Source organism: Passer domesticus, chromosome 7 (assembly GCF_036417665.1).
Source record: "Passer domesticus isolate bPasDom1 chromosome 7, bPasDom1.hap1, whole genome shotgun sequence".
Lineage (NCBI taxonomy): Eukaryota > Metazoa > Chordata > Aves > Passeriformes > Passeridae > Passer > Passer domesticus.
In genome coordinates this window covers 17,217,969-17,233,386 of record NC_087480.1, presented here as the reverse complement: position 1 = coordinate 17,233,386, position 15,418 = coordinate 17,217,969, and the positions used below count along the sequence as shown (strand labels likewise).

Genomic DNA, 15,418 nt, shown 5'->3' with positions numbered 1-15,418 from the left:
CACATGGATTTTTGGTCTTTGGCTGGTAATAAAGATACAACTTTGGAATTTTGCAAACATTATTCTCAAATAGTGAAACAGCCCTGGTTGTCTTGCTCTGGGCTCCTGAATCAGGAAGATTCCTGTTGCAGCAGAGCTGCAAACTGGGAGGGAACTGAGGTGGGAGCAGCACTGCTTGTGGAAATTCTACACATACAGAACTTGGGAGTTGTATGAGACAAAACTCGTGGCTGGATCAGTCTCACCAACCCTTTAAAGGACAGGAAAACTGCAGCAAAAAGCTGGAACTCTATTTTTAGCCCTGTTCACAGAGCTCCAGAGCCAGAAGACAAGCATGGCCCTCAGGGCCCAGCAGCCTTTCCAAAGCCTCAGGGCACCCTCTGGGTCGCATTAAACACCAATCTGCAGCCAAAGCCCTTCTTTCTTTGAATCCCCTGGCATCAAGCACACCATACCCAGCTGGCCAGAACCTCCCCTTACTGGAACTTTGGGGAAATCCATGAACACAATATAAGCCATTATTATTTTAAAATGTATCCATATTCTACAGTTGCAGGATTGGGGAATGTTGTCTCCAGTAGTGTCCTTACCTCTCACCAGGTGAGTGGAGTGCTGAGGTCTGGGCTGCCCACACCAAGGAATCTTTTTGTCACAGATAAAGAACATTCCCTCTTCCAAGCAGTAATTCCAATTGATTAAAGTTGTGTAACACCTCCAGAGAGGGAATGTTTAGCCTGAGCATAGGAAATAACCATTCACAAGTCTAATTAATTAGCCAAAAATGGTTTTAATGCAGTCCTTGCCTGCAGTGCAGTATAAACCATAATAAAAAACAACAAAGCAGAACATACAGGATATTCAGCTGTAGAAACTATACAAACACTTGGAAAATACCAGTGAAACTCCACAGAGCATCAGCATAGTCAGAGCATTGGTCTGACAGTTAAAACGAGTATCCAAGGCTTTTGTAAAAACCCATTTTATATCAAAAGTCTCAATGCCAGCAGCAGCATTAAATTCCTGAACACAACACCCCAAAGGTGGGCAATCCTGGTGTGACATTCCTTGGAAAATAATTACTTCCCATCGAATTAGGGGGAGGGATGTGTATTCAGCCACCCTTCTGACTGGAGCAGCTGCCAGCCCCAGCCCGTGCTGGGCTCCCAAGAAGCAGCTGGAAGCAGTTCCCACTCCAGGCATGGCTGCTGTGTCCCAGTTTGTCAGCTCCATGGGGATGGCTGATCCTGCCCAGAGGGAGCTCCCAAAGGGCTCCCTTGGCCCCAGCAGCCCCTGCAGTGGGTTCTGCTCCAGCCCCTTTTTCCAGTGTGTGAAACCCCCTGGCTTTCCTGGGCTGACATTAAACCCTCCTGCTAATTACCAACACCACGCTCTGCTGTTCTCTGATCCTGAGATTCAGCTCAGTTCTATCTTCTGTACCACAAGCAGCATTTTCAGATGAGGAGCAGCCATCTGAGCAGGCAGATGATAAATTTATAAAATAACAAGACCTTTCCTACTTCCTGTGTTCCTAACCCAAAGTTCCCTGCTCCAGCAATGGGTTTGGAATCACTCTGGAGTGGCTCCATGAGTACAGCAGGAAGCCATTCCACAGTGTAGTTAACTCCAAAGAAGGATGGAGTTAAATGAGAACAGAGGAAGCACAGCTCCACCTCCTCACCCAGCTCTCAGGCACAGCCCTGTCCCTCCCAGGGAAGGTCACCTGCCCCAGCCCAGCAGTTCATGACAGCAGCAGCATTCCAGGTGCTGAGGGAGTTCTGGGACACATCCTGGAGGCTCCCAGATCCTCCAGAAAGGGTGTGAGGGGAATAATACACCAACACTTTGGGCTTCTTTTACAGAGGGAAGTGCTGCAAAGGGGCTGCACACACCTTCCCCAGGTTAGAAGGGAGAGGGGGAGGCTGATTTTGTTGGGTTTCAGGCTTCCAGTGGGATTTAGTCCAAGGTTTAACTCAAGGAAGTGCCTCAGGAAGTACTGAAGCAGCAGGGAAGCTGTCAGGTGAGGTACCTGTGTGTCCCAGGGCTGTCTGGCACCAGCACTGCATGCAAGCAGGCATTTCTTTTCAAGCACAGCTGGAATGAGAAGCAGAGATGATCCCTTTGTCCTTTTTGTTGGATTTTTTTTTGTGGTTGTGGCTTCCCCCCTCCTTAGCATTTTTTTTAACAATGGCTGTTACCCACTAAAGTTTTACAAATGCTGCTCTAAATCTTAAAACCTCATACAGAAAAAAAATAGTATTTTAAGGAGCATGCAGGCATGAGCAACTTACAGGCTTGTATTTGAAATGTAAACTTACATTTTATTTCACAAGGTTTACATCCCAAACGGAAGCTGGAGAATGAAGAAATGAAGCTTTTAGGAAAGAGAAAATGCAGGAAGTGGGATCCTGCTCTAAGCAAAGCCAGCTGGGCCTGATGATGGGAACCACAAACCAATACCTGACAAACAGAGATTAATTACAAATAAAACATGGCACAACTGCATAAAATGACACCTACTCACCTTCACAGTATCCAAAAAACCAGCACAAGCAGCTCACAGCTGAAAATATTTAACTGTATGTTCAGGAGGAAGAGGGAAGACTCAAAGTGGGATGGGAAAAGGACAAGAGACTAAAACCCTGCAGCAGGGGGTGTGAGCTCAGTGCCTGTGACCAGGGCAGGGATGCAGCACTGGGCAGGAAGAGCCCATGGCAGAGCCAGGGCAGGGTCTGCCAGGCCAGAGCCCCTCTGCCATGCAAACACCTTCAGTCATCTGAATGATCTGATCAGTTCAGAGTGAGATCAGGTTTGCAAGCGTTCTGCAATAAAGCAGAAGCTGATAGAATTGGAAAAATATCAATAAAATTGAGGTATTTTCAAGTACTATAGATCCATTTCAAAAATCTGTACCACAGGAGTCACAGAAATGAAAACGTGACCCTTTTGAGTTAATTAGTTCTGGCTTAATAAACAAGGTCAGTAGTGGCTCCTTCCCCTGCTAATTAAACCCTTCCATGAGTGCCTCAGCTCTGCACAGAGTAACTGCTCAGCAGAGTAACTCTGCACAGAGTAACTGCTCAGTACATCATTCTTCATAGCTAAATTCGGGGAAAAATAGTAATTTCTTTTTCCCCTTTACATTTTACATTCATATCACATGACAGACTTTATTCATCAAGTTGTGCTTTCAGTCCAGACCAGCATCTAGAAGTACAGAGCTGCAGCTGGTGTGGATTCTGCTGAATCCACTCCTGTTTGTCCCAGGAAGCAAACATTCATTGCATAGTGTGATTTGGAAGCTTCCTGATTCTCACCAGCGACTGCACCCCACACACACACTGGGTACAGCCTCCTCAAACATACAGAATGCTCCCTGCTTGAAGGAAAACAAGATTATCCTACTCCAAAAACTTCCAACTCAGCAAGAGAAACCTGGCAGCGCAGTGGGGGTTGCACAGTCCTGGTTCCTTGGGCAGGACTTGCTGGCCCAGGGCTGAATAAGGACAATTGCACACAGAGAAACATCAATGTGATGCTCTGTCTGGGCTTTTGGACCTGAATGTAAATGGGACAGAAGGGGGGGAGGTGGGCAGGTGGCTGTTAGTGGTCAGTTATTTCAGAGGATGAATCCAGGAGCAGGGGGATAACAATGGAGGCATCACAGTAAAGTCCAACAAAAGAGTTCCCTCCTTTCCATGGTGACATCACTTGGAAAAGTTGCTCCAAGCTGAGAAAGCTGTAGTGTAGATCCAGTGTTAAGCAGAGAAAGCAGCCCCTGGAGGGGGTGAGACAGTTCCCTTGCTGCCTCCACAGTGGAACACCTCCAGCAGCCCCTGCAGCCACACAACTGACAGCAGCACTGGGACTGGAACCTTGACAGCTCTCCAGGTTCCCTGAATGAACTGCACCTACAGCACACACCCAGAGTGACAGTGAGCACTGCTGGGGACACTTTGGCTGCTCCTGGCACTCAGAGGGCTCAGGGTGCACCTGGAATGCTGGGCCACCAGCACAGGCAGTGTGAGATACACCCAGGATGAGCTGGGATCACTGGCCAGCTCCCAGAGCTGCAGTGTCCTTGCTGTTGATGGGACTTGGGGGATGAGTGCCACTCCTGGAATGCTGGGATGGAGAGTGCAGGCAGGGCAGGTGGGGGAGAGGTTTGGTGATACAGCCCTTACAGTCTGTGATGATGGTGGGGAGCCTCTGGATGAGGATCAGGGCATGGAAAACAAAGGAGGTGCTGCAGTGGGCTGCAGTCAGAGCCCCTGAAGGGCCACTTGCAGGTTAAAAAAACCTATCACACACTGGGCTGAATATTCTCTTTTGTCACCTGCAGCCTGAGGAACTGTTTTCCAGTGCATTTACTCAGCATAAAAAGGACAAAGGCCAGGGGTAAAATAAGGATATCACCTTCAGTGAGCAGAAGGGAACAAAATGGAGCTGCTCACTCAGACATGTGGGTTTTTCCCATTTTGTTCTGCCTCATTTTACACAACTTTGGGTTTCTTTCACATTTCATTAAGCTTTCCAGCATCTGATGTGTGGATATTGAGAAGTGGCTCTGAAGTGATAACTTTGTGTTGTTTCTACCTGGACAAGTTTGTTACAACCACGGGAGGCTGAGCTGCTTTGAAGGAAAGGGAAGAGATAACCATAATTAATTACAAGAAAAGTGACTAAATAAAAGTTACTTGGAAATGTGTAAAACCCTTTCTCAATCTGAGCTTGGAACCAGTGCCATCATAAAGATATCTGCCTTAGTATTAGAAGACAAAACCTGATTTTCTGTACTCCCCAATGAGCAGTGCAGCAGCAGGAGCAGGCAGGGGAGCTCCTGCACAGCTCTGCTGCTGCTGCCTGGCACAGGAACAACTCAAATAAAGGCAGGGCTGTAACCAGAGCCAAACCCAGGAAGGGGACAAGGACCTGCTCAGAAAACTCCTGTAAATCCACACAAGCTCTGTAAATTCACACCAAAAAACCTTCCTGTAAATCCACACAAACACTTCAGCTGGCAGGATGAAACAGAAAGTCACCACATCACCTTCCTGGTTTTATATACAAGGAATTTAAAGTTTTTAAAGGCACAAATAGCACCTCTGCAGGTGCTAAATTCTGGCTGTGTTTAGCTGCCATCATCCTCTCAAGCTCCCCCTCCAGAGCACATTTTGCCAGGAATGAGGGGATTAATTCAGCTGCCACCCTTCATCACACACAGCACAAGGTCCAACACCAGATTTACATTAGAAATGCAGCTTTAGATTGACAGGAAAAACCCTTCCAGCACTCAGCAGCCATGTGGTGACAGAGCCACTCAACAGATGGGGCTCAGGTGGCTGAAGCAGGAACATTTTCAGTGTTCAGGGCCACCCTGAGGAGAGACACAAACCCAGAGGAGGCTGGGCCAGCCCACCCTGGCCCCTCACAGCCAAATTCAGCAGTGAGACATCGCAGGGAGGTCAGCACTGCCTGCTCCACACAAACTGCAGAGGCTGGGGGACAAAATTCCTGCCCACAGGGATCAGCCAGGAGTGAGACACTTTCTCTTAGGGAAGGAACCTCTGCAAGGCTCTCCTGGCTCACAAACATTCCCTGTGGCAGCAGCAGCAGAGGAACAGAGGATAAAGGGGTTTAGTCTGTAGGCAAAACCTCCACCTCCAAATTCACTCATCAGCTCCTTTCTGCTGGCATTCACAGCTGCTCCTGTAGTCACTGCCAACACCAGTGGGCTGATAAACACAAAAATGGGATAGAAAATGGTACTAAATGATCTTAGAGGCAGTACACCAATACTTTTAGCATGCACCTAATTCAAACAAGAATGATGGACTGGGCTGAATCATGCAGATTTAAAAAAAAAAGGACTCAGGTCTAGAAAAATATCCATAATCCAGCCAGCCAAGTCTCAGTTCCATTCTCCAGAACAAAAACAGGGATACACCTCTTTGTAAATGCACCAAAATGCAGAAACAAATCTGATCACCTCTTGTGCAGAAACCCCTGAAGCCAGTCAGTGCACTGAGCTGGGAAGAAGGCTGAAAAAATTCAATACACCAAATGTGTCTTCAGCAATTTGTGGTCCAAGCCACCCCTGTGGAGTGCAAACTCCAAACACGACTCTTGGAGCCAAACTTTCAGTGCATGTTTTGAATTCACATCTTCCTTTCTGACTCCATGAACACACAAATCTCCATCAAACACTGATCCAGGAATGAGATGATATTTTAACCCTAGGAATTAATGCAAACTGGACTGTCTGAAGTTCCCTTTTGCATTTTAGGAGCCTGCAAGTAGGATGCAAGAGCACTATAACCCAAACTCAAGGAAAATAACACCCCCTAAAAATGTTTTAAAGAACCTATGGCCACAATATTCTTGAATCTTGATACTGGCAATATGAAATTTTATTTTCACTCACAGCTGCACATGTACATGTGCATGTTCAGCACTTTTGCTTTCAACACTCTCACATTCAGCTACCAATTTAGTGCCAGCTTTAACTGGGTCTGTCTTGCTTTGAGCTGAACTCACTCAGAATTTAAACACATTAGAAAATGCCACTTGTCAGAGAAGGTTGGAGAATCAGCCTCAAAATAAATAACCATCCCCAAGAATATTATGGCTTGGAAGAATTTCAAGAGCTTGAGTCCCTGATGTTTGCAAAATGAAAAGGCCTTCGGAAACGCACTCGCATCAACATTTTTACCCATTTGAATAAAAAATATAGAGTATTTATAAAATAAAGAGAGCAGGCCAAAGAAGATTGGCCACAATCACTCTGTAAAATTGTTCTGTTAACTCTGTAACTTAAATTTATAAAGCCTTGGGACATCTGGACAGCAGGATTCCTGGAGAACACTCTGGAATGCAGATTCCCATCAGACAATACTTCAGGAGGTTTTCTCATCTTGAAGATCCACCTGTTTTCTGCCCCTCAAAACTGAAGTCCTTGCCAAGAGAAGGGATGTTGGCTCCTGAGAGGGAAGCTGAAATTTAAAGAAATACAATTGTGCAACCACAGCAGTGCTGTCATGAGGGACTGAGGGCTGATCTGGGCTTTGGGAGTCGTTTTAAAGCCACGAGGAACAACAGGAAAATGCTGATTTTGCCTGCCCTGCTGGGATGGCAGGATGCAGCCCTCAGTGCTGACAGAAAAACACTCTGGGGTTTCTCTTAGTGGAACAAGGCAGACTCCTACAGGGTGCCCACAGACAGCAGTGTGGAGGGGCCCTGTCTGCCAGGGGAGCAGGCAGGGGCTGCAGTGCTCTGCCCCCAGTTCCTGACTGCCTTGGCACTGAGAGGGGCAAACTGCACCTGGCAACTGCACCTCTGCAGTGGGACAGCAGGGGATGCTGCTGCAGTCCGGGTCAGGTCATCCCCCTGGGACAACAGGACACTGTCCCCTCCTCACTGCCTGCAGCTCCTGGGGCAGGATGTGTGTGGAGCATCTCCCCTGTTCTCCACGTCAGAGCAGGGAATGTTCTGGAAGCAGCACCTGCCCCAGCTGGTGTCAGCTCTTGTGGGACCCACCTTTCCCAGGGGGAGAGAAAGCCTGGAGAAGAGTGACAGCTGATGTGACATCACAAGGCACCTCCCTGTATCCCCAGCTGCAGCTTCAGTTCAACAGCTCACCTGCCCTTCCCACACCTCCCATGATCCCAGAATTTCCATCTTGCCACTGTCCATGTTTTCCAGAGGAGCTGCAGGGTCGGTGTCCTGCCCTTCACAGAGTGCTGGTGGCTCTGGTGTCACCTGTGCCACACCCAGCCCAGGGCCTCTGAGAGCCTCTGCTTCCCTTCAGGGCCCCTTGAACAAGGGATTTCTGGGCAAGCTGGAGAAATATTTTTCTGCTGAAGCCCAAACCTTTTCAACATCACCTCCCCACTCCCTGCAGAGCACTGATTTGAGGGAAATAAAGAAAGGAATACCTTTCTGATCCAGCTTTACACCACTGTTTTCACACTGCTATGTCTCCCTTTCTATGGCAAGGGATGAAGCTTCACCAGAACCTGTAAAAAGCAAAGCAGTTAGAGGCAAATAAATCTGGTTTTCTCACTGAGAATATATATTTCACTAAGCATGGGGTTGTGTTTTTAAGGATAATTACAAACAAAAATAGACAAGCACTTGTCAGAGAGAACTGAACAGCTGTTTTAAACTGAGATTACTCTATTATTGGCTTTATTTATTTCATAACCAAGTCACAAGCTTTAAAGCCACAAAGACAAATAAAGGTCTTGCAGTTTTAATGGAACATTTCAGGTCTTTCTGGTTAGACATTTTTACTGGCTTACCTCTGTTGTGTAAGAGAGAATCTGAATATTTCAGCTGAAAGGACCCACAGTGATCATCCAGTTCAACTGCCTGGAAATGTCACTTATTTTATAAGCTCCATAAATTGGAAGACTTCATATAAGCTCCAGACCATAGTCTGGGGTCTGATCTAGCCAAAAATCACCTCACTGCCACTGTTTTCATATGGAAGAATTAATTATTGATTCAGAGAATTTAAAGTTTGTAAAAATTGGAAGAAGCTCTGACTCATTCCTAGAGGAGTTATTTTAAACATCATTAAAAATTCACAGAAATGCCATAGTTTGCTATTTTTAAAGCATATTTTGTTGGTTTTAAAACTCATTTGTATTACCTTGTGTAAGTACCAAAATGTATAGAACCAACCAGGGAGAGGAGGTAAATTTACTCTGGAAATAAAGCTGGACAAAGTATAAAGCAGCTTCCTAAATGTATCCCTGAACTCCTGTGTTTGCATGCCTGATTTCACACACTGCCACAGGATAAATACACTTAAAAAAAATCTAAACATTCTCCTTCATGCAGGCACCAATTTACATCCCAAATAACTGGGCTGCAAGCAGCAACATTTACATGTAAACACTCTCAGTTTGTGGCAACTTCAGTTTCTCTAACCCTTGAAACACCTTTTAAGTTCATTCACCTGCAAGTAGAAAGTTATTAAAAAAAGAAAGAATTGTTTCCAAAGCAGAGCTTATTTTTAGTCTGTGCTCATTAATCAAGTCCCAGCTGCCCAGAGACTTAACCAACACAGTTTTTTGATTTGATTAGCTCTTATAGTTCATTTATTGGCCACTGTAGGTCAGGACAACTAATTTCACTAATTCCTTACCCTGAGGCTCTTCATCTATTCCATCCTCTTCCCACTGCTCCTCATTTGTCAGGAGAGGGTTCCGAGCTTCACTCAAGGTTCTCATTGGGAAGAAATGTCCATCCCCCTGGCTGCAAGGGAAAAGGCAGAGAGGGACACTGCAAAAGCAGCAGGTGGCTCTAAAAGATGACCATTTCTCTACATTTTTTCTGTTGCCAGTATTTTCCACGTTTATTTAAAATCATCTTTAAGCTTGAAAAGCACCATGTCTTATCTTTCTTTTTGGTTCTCCATTTTTTCAAGGTCTCTGGAGTACAAAAGTTGAAACTTGTGGCCTGGAATCCAGTAATTTTTAGCAGAAGGTAAATGTGCTAATTTGATCAAGCAATTTGAATACAGAAAAAAAGCCCTGGAAAAATTAACTTGTGGGCAGTTAGAAGTGACAGGGGAACTAAGGAAAACATTTATGAAAACTAAGCAAACAGGTATAAATTTTATCAATTTATCCCACAGATTCTTCAGGGCAGAAATCTCACTTGTGTTTGAGTGACACCCAACAGAAAATGGCCCCACTCTTACTTGAAAGACACATAAAACCCCCACTCTCCTGTGACCTAAGCCTGTACACAAAATGTGAAAAACTGTAATTATATCAGCTTTTAGCAGGGTTACTTACCTAGAGGCAATAGGCAGCAACCAGAGCTTTTTTTCTTCCCCAAACACTTGCTGGAGATTCTTCACAAAGCCAAGATTGAATCCATTTTTATCTGGGCCATTTTGAAACACTGGAGCTGAGAAAGCCTCTGCAAACAGAGGCAATTTCAGTGGAAAAAAAATGAAAATCAATGGCAAACACTCTGAAACAAGGTTGTGCATCTTGTAACCATCTAAAGCCAATGTGATGTAACAGATTATAGAGATACAGCACTACAAAGTTTCAAAATAATGATTTTCCCATTTTGCACAGCCTGTAAAGACTTTCCAGCTGAAGGCAGGAATTTGGTTGTGCAACTGAACCTAGAGAACAGCCAAACACAATGGGTTGTTTCATCCAGGGAATGGAGTGAAAGATTTTCCTGTGGGACTTGATGAAATTCAGAGGGTAAAGGATCCTAAGTAAAAAACTCTGCAGGATGAAGTGGGTTGGTGTTCAGTGCACATTCCAGAAGTGGCACTGCAGATTTAAATCACCTCATTCGTTAATGTTAGAATGAGCAAGCTCCAGGGACAAACAAATGAAAATATACCCTGGGTTCTGCTGGGGCATAAAATTAAGAAAAGAAAGGAGAGAAGAACCTTGAGTGCCTTAGGAACAGCTTGATCTCCCCTCTCAGCTGCTGCACAGGTCTGATGTTTTGGGATAGATGAGCTTCAGTGCCCCATGAAATGACTTTTGAAGTAAATAACTTGATAAAATCAGAATATTTGCTCTCTCTTGAGAGTGTCTGTTTTGTTACAAAACTTTATCCTAAAAGCTTTGTAAGTTGAACACTTATCTGAGGAAAAGCAAAGAAACTTTGGCAAAATGATACTATTTTAGACTATAATTTCTTTAATTTTACAGTCACAACTTCTTTGCCTTTATCAGTAAAGATGGACACTCTGTTTCCCAAGCTCACCAAGCTGATTGGGGAGCACCTCAGTACAGGAATAAGCCATTATTCCTGAAAAGCTGCACTCATTTCACAGCAAATGCAGTTTTACATATGCTTAACACTTTTATAATTGGACTTCTACACTCTAAGGCTCTGCTTTCCCTAAAAAAGCTTTTGTCACACCAGCTAATAAATGCAGCTCATTTGCAGAGACCAATTTCTGCAGCTTGTACCAAGACCTTAAATCTTCCTCCCCTCATACACCAGCAGGAATGTACAGAAATAGAACAAATGCCTTCTTTTCTTCTCTTTTTTTCTTCTTACAGCACCTTTGGTGTCTTACTAGAAGGAAGAGACAGAGAGCCTTACCTAGAGTGGATCTGTTCCTGCTGACGAGCCAGCAGTGGTAGCCAAACAGAAACATGAGGCTCACAAAGAACATGATTGCCACAAAGAGAAGGAAAAGGATGTGAAATTTGGAACGTCCATTGGTCAGCTCACCCTGGAAAGGAAAGCAACACAGAACAAGTGATGGGAACAAATTAAAGATGGAAATTATTTGTACTTAGACATATAACTCTAAAACTCCTATTGTGAGTTCTCAAACTTTTACAGACAAAGTGAATATTATATATAAAGCAAAAAGAGACAAAGAAATGAATGTGGTTCATTTCCCCTCCTGTACCACAGCACAAAGAGTAGGGGGTGTCATTAACCCTTGGTATGGCTCCGAGCCAGCCCACCACAGCTGCCAGGTGGGCATGAACACCCTGTGCCCGTGGGAAATGAGCAGGCAGAAGCTCTTGAAGCCCTGTTTAAGTTCTGCTGAGTTTCCTGTGCACACATTAAAATTCTGCACCTTGCTCAAGGTAAGCCCAGAGAAACCTGCCCTCCACATCTGCAGCTACTGGGGAGTGTTAGAACTGAGCACAGATGGATGGGGAAAGTCTAAAAGCCAAGTGGGACATTCCAAGGAGAAGAAAGGCTCCTTTCCCTCTGCAGCAGAAGGTGCCAGAGGTGCCCAGCAGGGACACAGGCAGGCTCTGGGGACCTCGTGGGCTCAGGGCTGAGCCTTGCTGAGTGTGGGGAACAATTAGTGCACAGCAAAGGCACTTAAACACAAACAGACACAGTTACTGAGCAGAGGGGACAGAAACAGAGACCAAGGGCCAGTGTCTTGCAGGAGCTGTCAGCTGGCCTGGCTTGCATAGAAGCAATCAGCAGTAACTGCATAAAAGCCTCCTCTGGGTCACTGTTTGTAAATTGAGGATGGAGGCCTATGGGGGTTAGAAAATGAACAAGGGATTTCAACCCAATTTTTTATTTTCATAGTAAAATATGTACAAATCACTGCCAGGACCTTACACATCGAAGCCAAACTTTCCAAGGGACACCCATGCAAACACAAGGACAGGGAAGGGATTGAGCCCCTCTGCCAGAAAAAAATCTACAGTCTGAAGTTCCTTGCTTCTTGCTCTGTGCATTTTGGACATCTAACAGGAGCTGGACTCCCAAAGGGCCCAGGAAACACCTCCCAGGAAAATGCAGCCCCTCCAGTGCCTGACAGCAACAAAAGCACCAAGAGTCACTAAAGCCCACGAGACTGACAGGAGATGAAAAAGTAACCGGATTTCATGACTTACTGTCCAATACTTAATGAAATACTTGAAGACTGTTGCAGCAATATACAAGCAATACAACAAAGAATAGGCTAAGAACAGTAGAAAGAATTTGTAGTTAGAAAATCCAATGCAGTTATTCACCCTGGAGGACAAAAGCAAAGTTGAAATCAGGATTGGTGCAGCACACGGTGGTTGTAACACACAGAGCACGATCGGTTTGGGGGGTTTGAAACCCCTGAGCACACAACCCACTCTGCCAAGGAGCAGCTCCCCTTGGTGGCCGAAAGGGAACAGAGCCGATGGCTCTGCTCTTCCCTCCAACCCTTCCTGCGGGCCGAGGAGAAGCACAGCTCAGACTTTTGGAATTGTTTCAAGGCTGGTACCACAGGTGAGTGGGTCACAGAGGCAGCAGCTCGTTCCTCCTGTCTGGCTCTTGTCTGCCAAGGAAATCAGAGCCGGGAGTTCTGTGCTGCTTTATTCCCCTGCAAACCTCGGGAGCCACCTCACCCCTGCTGTTTGTTTACACACAGCCCAGTTAACCCCACTCCTGCTTAGAATTCTCCATGCACAGGACAACTCCAGAAAGGAACACGGGGATGTACAAAAACCCCAGTGGGTGTTTGTGTCAGAACTCAGGTTTGGAAAATCCTCTCCAATTTTGATCACCACGAAGGTTCAGGTAGGGAAATGTTTATGTTTCTGAATTCTTAAATCTTCCTTTTTTTTTTTTTTTTCCCAAAAAAGGAAGAGTTTAAGAAATTTAGTGGCAGCAACTCTGAAAGGTGAAAGCTCAATTATTCCATGCAGCTTTCTGCAGACTGTCTCTGACCAGCATCAGTTCAGAAACAATCCACGTGCAAATGTTGTTATAGGAAACACCCCAAGTGCAGCTGAAACACTGAGAGAGCCCAAAGGAAAGGCTAAGCTGGAGTTCCTTCCAAATTTAAATAATAGTTAATGAGTGAATTAGCAGTTGAGGTTTAAATTTTATCAGTGTAATAGCATTCTTACACATGGGTTATGGAGTGAACATGAATGTTTTGTTAAGATTTAATTTCAAGCAATTTCAAAGTGCAATTATTTCATAAGTTTCCCAAACTAAAGAGATGGATGGCCTAAAATGTGAGAGGAATACAGACATGAGGGGTTTACAGAAATATATCTAAGTAACCTTTCCTTTCAGAAAACCACAAACCAGTATCTAGGACATACCATGGACAGTGATGATCCATTTTTAGCACACACCTGCAAAAGGACAAAAAAGAAAAATGGAGGATTTTTAATTGTACTTCATTACCAACTGCAGATCAACAGCAAAACTTTGATTTTTGTGAGGTTTCTACACAACAGATGCTTAAAATGATACTGTCTCTAAGTTTTTAAAGGTAGATATAATTTTAAGATTATACATTTCTTAGTGTTTGAAGACCAACCAATGTCCTTTGGTCCTTGTGTAGAGATATGAGAATGATTTCTGCCCTAGAGCAGAAGAGCTGCAGCTGTGACAGAGACCCTGGGGAATCTTTTTGAGTAAAAAGACACAGGAAGGAGCAGCCCACTCCCAAAGCCTTGTGGTGGCTGCACTTGGGTGAAGGGCAACCCATGACTTACATGGCACAAACAGAGCAATGGTGACAACGGTCAGGTTTGATCAGCTGGCATCTGTCACAGAACCGAATCCCTGGAATCAGAGACAAATGAACACAAAACAATGGAAAATGGCTCTTTTTTCACGTGCTAGTTGATACTGTGCTCATTTCCTAACTATTCTTCTTTTCTCTGTCACTTCAGCAGGTGACCTGGTGTTTGCTGCAGGTCACAATCAGGTAAGCAACACTCATAATTCTGATGAAGACTTGCAGATGGGGCAACAATCAGTGAAAGCATAAAATCCTAGAACCATGGAATGCTTTGGGTTGGCAGGGACTCTAAAGTTCATCTCATTCCACCCCCTGTCATGGGCAGGGACACCTCCCACTGTCCCAGGCTGCTCCAAGCCCTGTCCAGTCTGGCCTTAGACACTTGCAGGGATCCAGGGGCAGCCACAGCTCCTCTCTGAACCTGAACCAGGGCCTCACCACCCTCACAGGAAGGAATTCCTTCCTAACATCTATCCCAAACCTCCTCTAACCCATGCAGCCAGCTCAAAGGTGACAAACCAAAGTTGCACACTCGCCTCCACATTTACTCAGACTACCTACACTTCATTTTGATAATTCCCTATTTATTCCAGTTCTCTGCTTCAAAATTCTTTGGCTTGCCTGACAGAAATTAGCAGGTCAGAGCCTCCAATATGAACACAGATTTCTTTAAGCTGTGAAGGGAGTGCAGCAGGCATTTAACCACTGAACACAGTCCAGAAAACTGGTCACAGAATATGTCCTGCATCCCTAAGCCAGACTCCATTTTAAGCAAAAATTACGACACATTTAATTATTCTATTGCTATTTCTAAATGCAGACAGCACATGTGGGCTGTTGGACTGTAAATGCAAAGGGTAACATCTTGCTCCTCAAAGGCAGCACCTGGTACTGCACTGAATTAGAGGGTTCAATGCCTTTTTTGTTTTCCCTGTGAGCAAGGCAGAGGAGAGCAGGAGTCAGTGGGTGCCTGGGAGTGCTGCTGGTCAGCAGGATCCCCTGGTGCCAGCCTGTGCTGCTGGGGTGTGTGGTGGATGTGGGCTGACCTCCATTGCCTGTCCTGGTGTACACCGGCAGCTTCCTGGCGATCTCGGCGAGGATCTGCCGCTGCACCTCGGGCCTCTCCTCGCTCTCGTAGCGCTCCTGGTCAGCGTAGGACATGTGGAACTGCAAGCAGAGGGCAGCAGGGAGCTCTCACCCGGGGCAGCACGGAGCCTGCCCAGTACAGGTGAGCTTGGACACGTTTTTACCTCTGCTCCTGAGATTAATGCAGTGGGAAAATGTGGTTGTTAAGAAGACAAAGGGAGGCAGTGAGTGTTGGAGGGACAGAATACTGAGAGACACGGCAAGAAGAAATGAAAAAGTGAAATTAAGGCTCATAAAACAACTTATTAGAATTGCTCCTATTGCTGCCCTAGATGAATACCATTGCTC

The 15,418-nt window shown here is 45.3% G+C and overlaps 1 protein-coding gene and 1 long non-coding RNA gene across 7 annotated transcripts in view; one reads left to right on the top strand and one right to left on the bottom strand.

Annotated features, from left to right (window-relative positions):
* Positions 1-767: 767 nt before the first annotated feature.
* ZDHHC15 (zinc finger DHHC-type palmitoyltransferase 15) overlaps positions 768-15,418 on the bottom strand; it is a 118,402-nt gene continuing 103,751 nt past the window's right edge. For all 6 annotated transcript variants that reach the window (XM_064427200.1, XM_064427194.1, XM_064427195.1 and 3 more), the window contains 9 exons: positions 15,031-15,151; positions 13,956-14,025; positions 13,557-13,589; positions 12,366-12,486; positions 11,092-11,224; positions 9,804-9,930; positions 9,149-9,258; positions 7,932-8,012; positions 768-6,989 (listed from right to left, as the gene is read on the bottom strand). In XM_064427200.1, coding sequence (XP_064283270.1) covers positions 7,969-8,012; positions 9,149-9,258; positions 9,804-9,930; positions 11,092-11,224; positions 12,366-12,486; positions 13,557-13,589; positions 13,956-14,025; positions 15,031-15,151 — 759 coding nt within the window. In that variant the 3' untranslated portion in view covers positions 768-6,989; positions 7,932-7,968. The remainder of the gene's footprint in view (positions 6,990-7,931; positions 8,013-9,148; positions 9,259-9,803; positions 9,931-11,091; positions 11,225-12,365; positions 12,487-13,556; positions 13,590-13,955; positions 14,026-15,030; positions 15,152-15,418) is intronic.
* On the top strand, positions 9,229-11,182 carry LOC135304602 (uncharacterized). Its single transcript, XR_010365911.1, has 3 exons — positions 9,229-9,300; positions 9,431-9,489; positions 11,049-11,182. It is a non-coding gene; the product is annotated as an uncharacterized LOC135304602 (long non-coding RNA).